The sequence below is a fragment of the Myripristis murdjan genome, chromosome 12, assembly GCF_902150065.1.
Source record: "Myripristis murdjan chromosome 12, fMyrMur1.1, whole genome shotgun sequence".
Taxonomy (NCBI): Eukaryota; Metazoa; Chordata; class Actinopteri; order Holocentriformes; family Holocentridae; genus Myripristis; species Myripristis murdjan.
Window position 1 is genome coordinate 17,469,243 of NC_043991.1, and position 11,627 is coordinate 17,480,869.

At 41.5% G+C, this 11,627-nt stretch overlaps 1 protein-coding gene across 4 annotated transcripts in view; it reads right to left on the reverse strand.

Moving 5' to 3' along the window:
* Nucleotides 1–483: 483 nt before the first annotated feature.
* Nucleotides 484–11,627, reverse strand: part of LOC115368783 (myocyte-specific enhancer factor 2C-like) — a 23,329-nt gene continuing 12,185 nt past the window's right edge. For 2 of the 4 annotated variants that reach the window (XM_030065111.1, XM_030065112.1), the window contains 7 exons: nucleotides 8,234–8,377; nucleotides 7,573–7,765; nucleotides 7,437–7,481; nucleotides 6,328–6,494; nucleotides 5,850–5,979; nucleotides 4,727–4,850; nucleotides 484–3,666 (listed from right to left, as the gene is read on the reverse strand). In XM_030065111.1, the coding sequence (XP_029920971.1) occupies nucleotides 3,324–3,666; nucleotides 4,727–4,850; nucleotides 5,850–5,979; nucleotides 6,328–6,494; nucleotides 7,437–7,481; nucleotides 7,573–7,765; nucleotides 8,234–8,377 (1,146 nt within the window). In that variant the 3' untranslated portion in view covers nucleotides 484–3,323. Of the gene's footprint in view, nucleotides 3,667–4,722; nucleotides 4,851–5,849; nucleotides 5,980–6,327; nucleotides 6,495–7,436; nucleotides 7,482–7,572; nucleotides 7,766–8,233; nucleotides 8,378–11,627 lie in introns of those variants that run through there. The other 2 variants (XM_030065113.1, XM_030065114.1) reach the window with 2 other exon arrangements.

Consider the following 11,627-nt stretch of genomic DNA (forward strand, 5'->3'; position numbering starts at 1 on the left):
TGTGCACACTATCTGTGTATGTACTGGCACAGATTGTGTGTGTGTGTGAGAAAGCTTGGATATTCATTTCAGTGTGTGTCCAGTGCTGCTCATGTACATGCTATAGATGATTTCCAAAATGTAAGATGTAGCATATGATTAATTTTCTTGTCTGTACATAAGCATGAGCATTGTGCAAGTGGAGAACAATGAGCCACACTTTCAGAAATGACCCTCCTCACCCATATTGTTAGAGCCGTTCAGCAACATATGGCAGCTTGATAAGTGGGACTCTTGATGCTATTTGAAACTTTCCTCTGATTACTTAACAAGAAACGGATTCAAATGTCTGTAACTGGAGCTCTGTGAATAGTTTGTGCTGCAGATGCTTTGATATAAAATTTTGGGGAATACTTTTCCAAGTAATGTATATTGTGCTTCACTGATATGACCGCAGAAAACTGAAGAGAGTCAGACAATGAGCAGAAAACAGACACAGACATATGTAACAGAGCCTGTATATTTTGTTACATTTTTCTGCAAAATACAAATACCACATTTCCAAGTGAGGGAACTGCTGTACATGATCTCTGACAGTGACAGAAGAGGTGCATTTCTTGCGAGAAACATTGTCTCCGAGTGGCGACAAAGGCCAGCTTATGCCGCTTAGATTCTCTTGAACTCAAACGGTTTCACTTGTGGTTATTACGAGTACTAGATGTTCAGTAGAGTGTTTTCAAGTTCACCAAAAAGATGGGAAACACAGCCAGGGGGCTTACCGTCATGTCATTTAAAAATTTACATTTACAGAGGACATTCACTCATGTCGCCAAAAGTTAAAATTAAATTAAACAGAAGAGCGTTGAGTTAGCATGTACATTGGAGCATTTGAGGTACAAGTAGATTGCAGATTTGACAGGCAAGTCCAGGCAATTACTAATAAAGGATCAAAAGAAAATACAATGAAACAGGGTATTTCAGACAGTGGTAAGCAGAATCGTGACATACCTTTGGTTAGTTTACCCCGCCCTCCACTCCCATTTATATTAGCTTCCCAACTCAACACATAGAACTACAATCCTGGACCCTGAGGACGAGCTCCCTTATCCATCTACCCCTTAAGCAACTAAGGTACAACTTTGAACTGATCAGGTGTCTAAAATGTAGGCTGGAACTCAGCAAACCCAGTGACTACGGCCATAGTGACCTACAGATAAAAAGGAGTGTGTAAAATAGAACATATCTGGGCTCTGCCCTTTGCAATAGACATCATTTTGTAACCGCTACATGGCAAACTAAATAGCAATGCCTTTTTAACACGAACAGCTCAGATAAGTAACTACAGGAATTTTTTAATAGTGAATTCACTGGATATCGGTGGGGCACATTCACACATTGACTGTGGCTGAGGGTTTGAGCTCCAAATATACAGTTTTTAACCAAAATATTCAAATCTGAACAACCCCCAGCCACCGCTGCTGTCTGTGAGATTTACAGAAGCCCTATTGCTATAGCTCATCATTCCTCTCGTCTAAGAAATGCTGCTACCCTAGCTGTTCCATCATTCACCAGATTGTCTGGGTGCAGTGAAATCCTCATTTTGTGGCTGGCTGGTGTCAGATTCAGATGGTCAAGCAATAGAAGGCACAAGTCATTCATGATTTTTAGTAGATGTTTGTGATGAGTGTAGATGTTCGTAATGCCCTTGGAGAGGTACAGCAAGAACAGATGCCAGTTTAATAATCATCACAAAATGATTTTGGGAGTGGTCAGAACTGCATGACCTGCAAGTTGCACTTGGAAGGTGCAACAGATTCCCATTTAGGGTCAAATAGAGAGGCTGTTATCAGTGTAATCTGTTCTGAATATGACAACAGCAAAGGGACTGACACCAGCCGAACAGCCTTTTTTAAAAAAGATGGATAGAGCAAAACAGACTATTCAATGGGGGCTTTTTTTCTTACTTACATTACTTTACATAACTTAAAATTTACCTAAAATTTCCCTGAATGTTTAATAGAAAATGATGTACACCTGTGCTTACTGTCTCTACTTTTTATATTATTGTCATTTTATTAAATAGAGCTATAGGCATTCTTATTTCACAGACATTCAAAAATAACCATTGAATTGTTTGATATCATAAGGTAGGAATATTTCTTAAAAACATAACACTATAAAGAAACAAACAAACAAAAAAAAAAACACTTGTTTGTGCAGCAAAGCATCACCATCCCATCAGATATGGCTTTAGGAGTGCAATCCTAACTCATTGTTTTTGACTGCTAAATCTTGCAAAGCTATCAGCACACACTGTCTTTTTTCTACATAGAAAAGACACAAATGTCTTGTTTTTTTTCATAGGAAAATAAAATGAATTGTCTCGTTCATCTGGACTGCATCAGCCAAAAACCTAAGAGTTTGTTAAAATGGCTTTGAAAATTTTTCACTAACTTCTTCACATCAAGTGAAATCTTTGATTTGTCCAAGCCGCCGTTTCTATGCAACCTGTTGCAAATGACTTCCTTATCTCTCACTCTAATACTTTCTCTCTCACCATTTCTTTTCTCCCTCTCTTCTCTCTCACCAGAGCTGTATCACCTCTCTCCATTACCAAATCATTCTCTTACCCTTTCCCCCTCTTATTTGCCACATCACATTCCACAGTTCCATATTTACTGTATATGTCCTGATATAGTTTCCTTATTCATATGTGCACAAATATGTTGAACCTGCAACATGACATGCGTCGTGGTGAACATCTAGTCAGCTGCAAGTCAGCCAGGATTTGCAGACCACCCTTATGGAACTGAGCAGTTCACCTCCCCATGTCTGTTCACATGGCTCCTAAAATCCACTTGGCTCTCAAGTTATTTTACTCACCAGTAGCTTAACCATACAGAGTACCAGACTTCTTTGCTTTTGCTTTGTTAGTTTACATACATGTGCACATTTATAAATGTGCATTTTAACATATGTCTTTACTTATACCCCCCCGAACACACACACAAAACAAGCGATACGTGTATGCCACCCAGTTCCACAACTCATATCTCCAGCCCATCCGGTACAAGGTCAATCTCAAATGACGTCCTCCTCTCCAAGTAGTCATTACTCTAATGTACTAGTCTAGCTACATGTTGTATATACAGTGCTATATCACTGTATGCATATAAAACATGTCATTAGAGACTCACATTGTGTTACCCCCCCAACAGACAAGTTACCAGAAAACTTATAGCACTCCCACTCAGTACAAGAAAAACATGATAATAATAACACTATAAGGTAACTCAACTAACACCCCCTCCCCCTCTGTGGCTGCAGGCCTTCGGGGGGCCTCATCATGTCGCCCAGCCCTCTGATAGGCGCATTCGCTTGACTGACGGACTGTGGCGATCCTCCTGAGTGGACAGAGGTCGGAGGAGGAAGTTGTCGTTTCCGCGATGATCTTCACGGTCGTCACTGCCGTCATATGAGCTTCCACAGCTGGATGCGCTGTCACCCGGGGACCGGCCTGCTTCATTTGGACCTCGACTGGTAGAGTATCCAACTGTGGTTATGCCTCCAAGTCCTGTGCTGGCCATGCCAATGCCCCGGTCTCTGGGAGGAGAGGCTGGCTCGGACTTAATGTGGAGGTTCTGATGACCAGAGGAGAGGTTAAGGTTTGAGTTCTGGCACAGGTTTCTAAAAAGAAGAAAGAGAGAAATCTTAGAGGGTCAACATGACTGAAGAAAAAGAAAGCAGTGGGGACAGAGGATAGAGACCAAGTGCCAATCCCAATTCCCTTCCACTAGCCCTTCCCTTAATTTGGGACTGTCCTTGACTGGGTAGTCCCAAATGGGACACCGCTTTGTATGTCATCAGAAGCCACAATCCATACAGAAGGTCTATGTTTATCATTACAGTAGAGGGGAAATGAGTCTGGGTACACATCAAATCAGGATAAACAGCACTGTAATGCTTCATTATAAGGCTCCTATACCTCTTTAGATTACAATTAGGAACAATACAGGATGGGACACCGTTCTTATAACCATGGCAACTCACACTGCCCTGCACTGACATGAGAAGAGGATGAGGAGGTGCACAAATTTAATTCACTGCTGGATTTAAATTTCCAACATCATTCAATGCTGAACTGTCACACATTAATCACTGTTTAAGTCTATTGACATTATGAATAGCCATTTTTGTGAAATGCTTATCATAGAGAACCAATTACATACTTCATTGCGTCTAAATTAAATTTAGATATCCAAACAGATTTTAGTATTTTTGCATGGTAATTTGCGAATTTGTGAATGGCATTTCTCCTGCCCTTCCATTTGGAGTGTGTCTCTAAAAAACCTGGCCAGGAAACATTGCCAAAGCATTTCACCCTTCCCCTCTATCTCAACAAGAATCAGGTCACCCTACCCTACATGTGAATGCACAAAACAGAGGGCTGGGGCAAAGTGCTAGGGGTAAGGGGTCAATTGGGATTGGCCCAAAGTCCACCCCCGATCTACACGCAACACAACTTCACACAATCACATTTCCATTAAGGAGACAATATTTCAGGGAAAATTGATCTTGTGGACCTTGACTAATGTCTTAAAGAAAACAGGGGGCCTTAAGGTGATACAGACTGAGAAATCCTGATGCAGACACACACATACACACACACACACACACACACACACACACACACACACACACACACACACACACACACACACACACACACACAGATGACGCTACTCACCCCATGTGTCCGAGTGCAGAGTGTTGTAGATTCTGTATTTGTTGTTGCTGCCAGTTTGTTACTGATCCAAGACCAGAACCTCCAAACCCAGACAGGGACGACAGGTCACCGCCAAGCGAGTACTCTGAAGAAAACACACAGAGAATTATCCATCCAGCAGTCTATTGATGTGGCCTGCCACCCAACAGGACAATAACACTTGAGTTAAGTAGTCTACTCAGAGAAAAACATGTGCCAACTGCAGCTGAAAATGGTTCTTCAGAGAGATGCCATAGCAGCACCTTTTCTCGTTCTACAAAGATGCCGTTGAAGTTAAATTGTTGAAAGGTGGCCAAAAGAGCCATAAAACAATCTAAGGAAATGAGCAGGGCTAGATCAGTCAGGAAACTCTGAGCTGATTGGATCCTGACTGACGTGCTGTTCATAGTTATCCAGTCATCATCTTTCCCTTTAAATACCATCTCGGCTCACCTTGACAGGCTGCTTTTCTAGCTGCCCTGTAGCTGCTTCTCATGTGTTACAACATTACTTTAACCCACCCCCTCACTACCTCTACCTGCTTAGATCTGTTTTTATGTTGTGGGAGGAACTGCTTTTATCCCTGTGAAATGTGTACATGCAGCAGCTAACATAAAAGCAGACCAGATCTAGTTCAACAAAGTCAAACCCTTGTCTTTCCTCATCCTTTAATAAATACATTTCATATATGTGAGCGGTTCTGACTGGACCAGCCATGGTTCTTCAAAGAAGAAAGAATGGAAAAGGTAGTTTCAAATAAGGAATATCAGATAATTCTCATTTCTTAGAGGAAGAAATGATGCTAACTGGAACCAAAAAATAGCTCTTGATAATGCTTTAGGAGAACCATTTCTGATTCTGCAAAGAACATTTCAGACCAAAGGTGTTTAAGGAACCATTTCTTGAGCGGTTCTTCAAGGAATTCCAAAAGATGCTTCAAACACGGAGCTGACTGGTTCAATGAAGAACCCTTTTTATTTATTTATTTTTTTTTATTTATTATTTTTTTTAAGTGAAAAATATCCACTAAACTAAGTGGTTCTTCAGCAGTTGGTTGCAGTTTAAAGAACCATTTAAGAACCATTATTTCTCTGTGTGTGCTCACCTGCACCGTAAGAAGTGGAGAGTGTTGAAGGATACTCGCCCATTCCCTGCCCAGGCAGGGTGGGAGCCGCGATGGACACGACAGGAGTCGTCAGCGACTGAGCAGTCTGGGAGTGATTTATTCTCTGGTTCTACATGAAAAAAGGACAAAAAAGTAAATGTGTCAAGATTCACAAAGTAACAAATAAACGTGCTGCTACAAGGCTGAAAAAGGTCTTAGTACAGACAACAATATATTACGAAAGGATAAAAAACCTAGAGTACCCTACTGTATTCTGAACAAACTATATGATCTCAGGTGGTATCAGAACTACTTACCAACATAAGGTCAAAGTCCTCACACTGGAGAGTAGCATTAATAAAAGCATACACTAATATTAGTCAATGCCTAACAACTGGACTGAGGGGGGATCAGATAAAATCAATATAAAGATGAGACAAAGAACTGAGAGAGAAGTGAGGGCGGTGAGAACACTCACAATCGTTGGCATGTTGTTGTTCTTGTTGGACGGGGGCAGTAGTGTTCGGAGGTCAGGCTTGCGATTCATAGTCATGGAGGGGGGGCTCTTGTCCTGCATGCTTTTAGAAACTCCCCCTGGAGACATCAACCCTGGGGAACTGCAGTGGTTACCATAGCTGCTGTTTCCTGGTAAAAAAAAAACAAAAAACAAAAAAAAAAAAAACAGGGATGCAGGTCATTTTTTAGATAGCTGTCACATATTTTCCAAAAATATCCTCCGGAAACTGGAATGAATTAAAACTGATACTGCTTTTCTTCACATCTACAGCAGAAAACACACTGTTCCTGTAAAGTCTGTGGGTAAGAAGCAATCCGAGCGGCCCACGAGAACATTAAAGTATGCAACATACTCCTTTGGTGGTCTAGAAAAATGTGCAGATGCAAATGTTTACTAGCTCAGACTCACTGAGTTCATCTACAGTTTTAGCAAAGCTGATAGAGAGAAAGCTGGACAACAGCCATCAGCGGCAGTACAGTCTTTTGGCCATCGGGGGCAGTGCTAAGTACTTGCTAAACAGAGTGGAATACATGGCCGTCAATGAGCTAAATGCTATAAAATGATCACTGCATTTGATTACAGTTATTTACCAGTAACTGGACTATTACTGTGACTGTTACACAGCCCAGCATTTATTATGAAGATTTAATTATGAGCTGACATGAAATCAGAGGTTGTAAATGTCTGACACTTTTAGAAGTATGTGCTAATGAATGGTGTCATAAATACAGGGAAACATTTTTTCCCTAAATGGTTCCAGATTTCACTTATTTAACCACAAACAGAAATGAATCTTCTTAACCAGCATCTGGCCTCAGATATTCATGTAGGTGGAATATCTCCCTACATAGACTGGCTCAGACTGGTTGTTGTTTAGTATTTAGTTTTGTGGTTTGATTTTTACTTTAGCTCAATTTCTTCTATTAAGAGCTACTTCTGTGCTACTCTGCTGATGCACATGATCAATAACAGTAAATGTCAAAAAGCTCAAAAACAATAAAGGTTAAAAGGTTTCTCTCTGGTCTCTGGTCAGGTAAATGTGTGAATAACAAAGTAAATTGAGATCTTACCGACACTAGACACGACAGTGTTAGGCAGCTCTGAACCCATCAAACCTGCAGAGGGAGACAGCAGACACGTGTTGTCTGAGGACAGCTGTCCACAAGTCAGGCTTCTGTGTGTGATAATGCTCATACACACACTTACCTGTGTTTCCTGCACTGGGCGCCTGGTGAGGGGACATGCTGTTCCTCTGCAGAGATGGATGTGTGTGAGACATGGGCAACAGGTTGTGGTTACCCAGAGCGCCCCCTACGCCAGGGTGCGAGTACAGCAGCCCGCTGGGATTACTGCCTAGGATGGGCACTCCCATATCGTAGTTAGATGGAGGCAGAGCCTGCTGGTGGACAGAGATACGAGAAAGGCTATTTAGAAAATGCCCTTTCTTGTTCAGGTATTTAATGAAAAACTTATTGAACCAGTGAAGGAAAAAAACCACTGTTTTCTAAAACTCCATTTTTTCCTCTGCTTTCTTATGGGAAATACTTTACTTTCATAATTCAGATTTTCATCAAAGTAAATTCAAAATTTAATTTTCACAGTTATTGGGTCCACACTGGTTGGGACAGCGGTCATTATTAAAAAAAATAAATGAATAAAATGGATTTGGTGACTCAAGTCTGATATTTTGTAACAAGAAACAAAGATATTTGGGGAAATTGTAATAGTGTAGTGTACATTTTACATTTTATGTTCTAAATGTAATGAAGTAAAAGTGAACCTAAACAGAGAGTTAAATACTCTAGTGTCATAACAAAGTATTTCTACTCATTACGTTATACTACTAAAGAAAACGACCAATACTTACACAAATCCTCTGTCTGCTGATCATCAGATCAATGTCTTCATTGATTTTACGGTATTTGTCATCTGACTCTGGGCTCTGGCCGGCAGAGTCATCAGCCTCGATGTCGGGGCTGTCACAGCCGTTTAAACCCTTCTTACGCAGCGTCTGATTAGAGAGCAGAAAAAAAGAAAACAAACCATCAATGAATGAAAACGTCCATAAAATGAAGACTGAGATCAATTAGCAAATCAGCAACAGAATCCATGTGAAACAGTCATAAACATATAACATATGGATCATACAGAATTAGGCTAATCATTAATCCTAAAAGTAAAGTACCCTAATGGTCAAATCTGAGACAAAAAAAAAAAAATAATGTAGGGATCAACCACTGAAGAAAAAATACAAGTAGGTTACATTTCATGCAAAAATATCACAAAACTGATCATAAAGGTTTATATATATGTTTATATATATTATATTATATTATATATCTATATATTTTTTTAGTGATTCAAGCCCTAACTGTGGTTCCTCAGGGGTGGAACGAGTTACTAAACTCCATTTGATCTTTGCTTGTGGTGTCCAAAAATCTCATATGTATGTTGCTTTGGATAAAAGTGCCTGCCAAATGTGTGAATTGTAATTGTAATTCTACTTTATGTGGGAACTGTGACTACAAGAGAGCAATTCATGTTTCCAACACAAGGTGGCGCCATGTGAGCAGATACTCCAACGGTCACACAGTATCTCATCTACTTCTTGAGCGAGACGCCATGGGATATTCAGTAAAACAAGTAATGAATTAACCTTATTAAAGTCTGAGGTGTATGTTTTACCAGGATGGAGCTAAATAATAATCAAATTATTACATCAGAATTAATGAGAATGAAGTGAAACGAGAAGCAGAAGAAGAGAAATGCAGCATAGTAATGACAAGTAGACGCCTCCTGAGCTAAGACTGGTCTGATACTCGTCGAGCTTTCCTCCTGATGTCTGTAGGTGACGACCACAGTATTGTGAGGCCTCTGTCTGCCCTCGTAATAGGCTGCGAAGGGGAGGGCGCAGGAGTCAGATGATGTGTGTGTGTGTGTGTGTGTGCGTGCGTGTGTGTCGTACAGTATGTGGTTTGGCTCTCACTGGCCTGCTTCAGCACTTCACAGCCCATTAGTCTAGTCTATCACTGGACCACTGCTGCAATATGTCACACATACACCCACTGGAAGGGATGTGTACACAAGGAAACACACACACACACACACACACACACACACACACACACACACACACACACACACAAACATGCACACACACACAAAACTCAGCCGCTGGCCCAGCTCAGCTATCCCACTCATCCCAGTCATGTCCACCTGTTTTGCTATGGGTGGGTGGGGGTTGGGGTGGAGTGGGGGGTGAGGCCGAGCACAGCCACCACCAATACCAGCCGGGGTACTGAGGGATGGCCGTAGAAGGCTATTTTTTGCTCCTGCGCTCCCCCAGCGCGTCTCGTCACTCCCATCTCTCCCTCGCAATCTGTCAATCTGGCTCATCTATTAAAACATAAAACCAACAGCACTAGCCTACTTTCTGCCACTTCAAAAACACACACACGCACGCACACACACACACACACACATACATGCACCCACACCCACAGACACACACTACTATCCAGTCCCCTACTTTTTCCTTTCCAATAACAGGGGCTGCAGTGAGTAACCTTGATGCAGCCAGGACTGTGTCACTGTGTGTGTGTGTGTGTGTGTGTGTGTGTGTGTGTGTGTAAAATTTGGGGGGGTCAGGGAGGTGGCAGGTGGTTTGAACAGCTGACTGAAGGTAGCCGGACAAGAGACAGAGAGACAGCTGACTTGGGCTCGGGAAGGAGAGGGAGGGGGTTTGAGATGCTGAATGTGGTAACATCACACCAGCACCCCTCCCTGATCCGTCCACACCTCTTAGCCCGACTTTTCTTCCTTTCCGTGTGTTTTTTTTTTTTTTTTTTTAAATTTTCAGTTCCCTTTTACTGCTCTCTTTTTCGTGGGTGGTCTCCTCCTCTTTGCCACCACTTCCACATCAATGCTGTAATGATGCCGTGAGTCCATGTGTGCATATAGATCAGTGTGTGTGTGTGTGTGTGTGTGTATGTTTGCAGTAGCTCCCATACTGTGTGTGCCAGGGAACATGACATGCAGCTTTTACACCATCCCACCACTCCAGCCCAGGCAACAGATGGGACTCGACTCCACCATGACAGAAAAATCCTATATTTACATGAAAATGGCTTTTTTTTTTTTTTTTTTTTTACCCTAACAAACAATTTAATTCTGTGCCATTAAGTTATCATCAGTGCCCCAATTGAATTGAATTATATAGAAAATAAGAAAAAAAAAAACATCTGGGTAAATTTGTTTCTAGATTTCTAGTAGTCAGTGAGCTAGGAATCAACTTACTTCCATTTTCCAGTCAGTCTGCAGCCGTATCATGTAGAAGTGACCAGCAGTGTGCTGTCTGGCTCTACATGTTCAACTAATGTAAAACATTACAGTCAGTACAATCCATCAGTAAAGCACTGCCATTTTTTTTTACGCATGTATCAATTAAAATGATCACAAACTGTGCTGCAGGACATTTTTGAAAATCACATAAATGGCCATTCTGCGATATGGGATAAATCGTGAGATAATCAGCTATGCGGCATCATGATATCTGCAACTGAGGGAGAAAAAAAATACCCTGGAAAAGGCAAAACGAATTTTCAGTGAGCAGTGATCAGCCATGTTTTCACTTTAAGGACAGAACAGTTTCAGCTAAAATACCCTAAAGGCAGGGAACAAATGTGCCACACAAGAAATCAAATGTGTATCTGTGTAAATTAAGTCGAAAACTAAAATTTTGATGCACAACATCTCACAAAAAGGAGGTTTACTGCATTATTGATTTAATGTACCACCCCTAATACATGGGCACATTGTTATTTGATTGATTTTGAGCAACATTTATTATGAAGTCAGTATTGGTTGAGAGCAACTCTCCTCTTCAAAACACTGCAAAATGGTGAACTGAACAGCACGAGAGAAGCATGTTTTCCTAAATGGTCCTGATAGTGAAAAAACATACTGTAACTGAGAGCATATGATACACGAGCCTGTGGAAGGTTTTGCTCTTTCCACCATGAGACTCGCTCCAGAACTGGTTCAGGTCGGGGGAGACAAACAGGGAGGGAAGAGGAGCGGGCGTGGGGAAGTAAGACTCGGTTACTCAGACTTCAAGTTGCTCCTCTTCCTTTTGCTATTCTTTATTTTCCGGCTGTGGCTCACAATTGTGCACACACACTAACTCATTCACAGACAACCCACACTCCCACACACACACGCACACACACAGCCCGTCATGGCTATTCTTAGCTGTGCTCTGC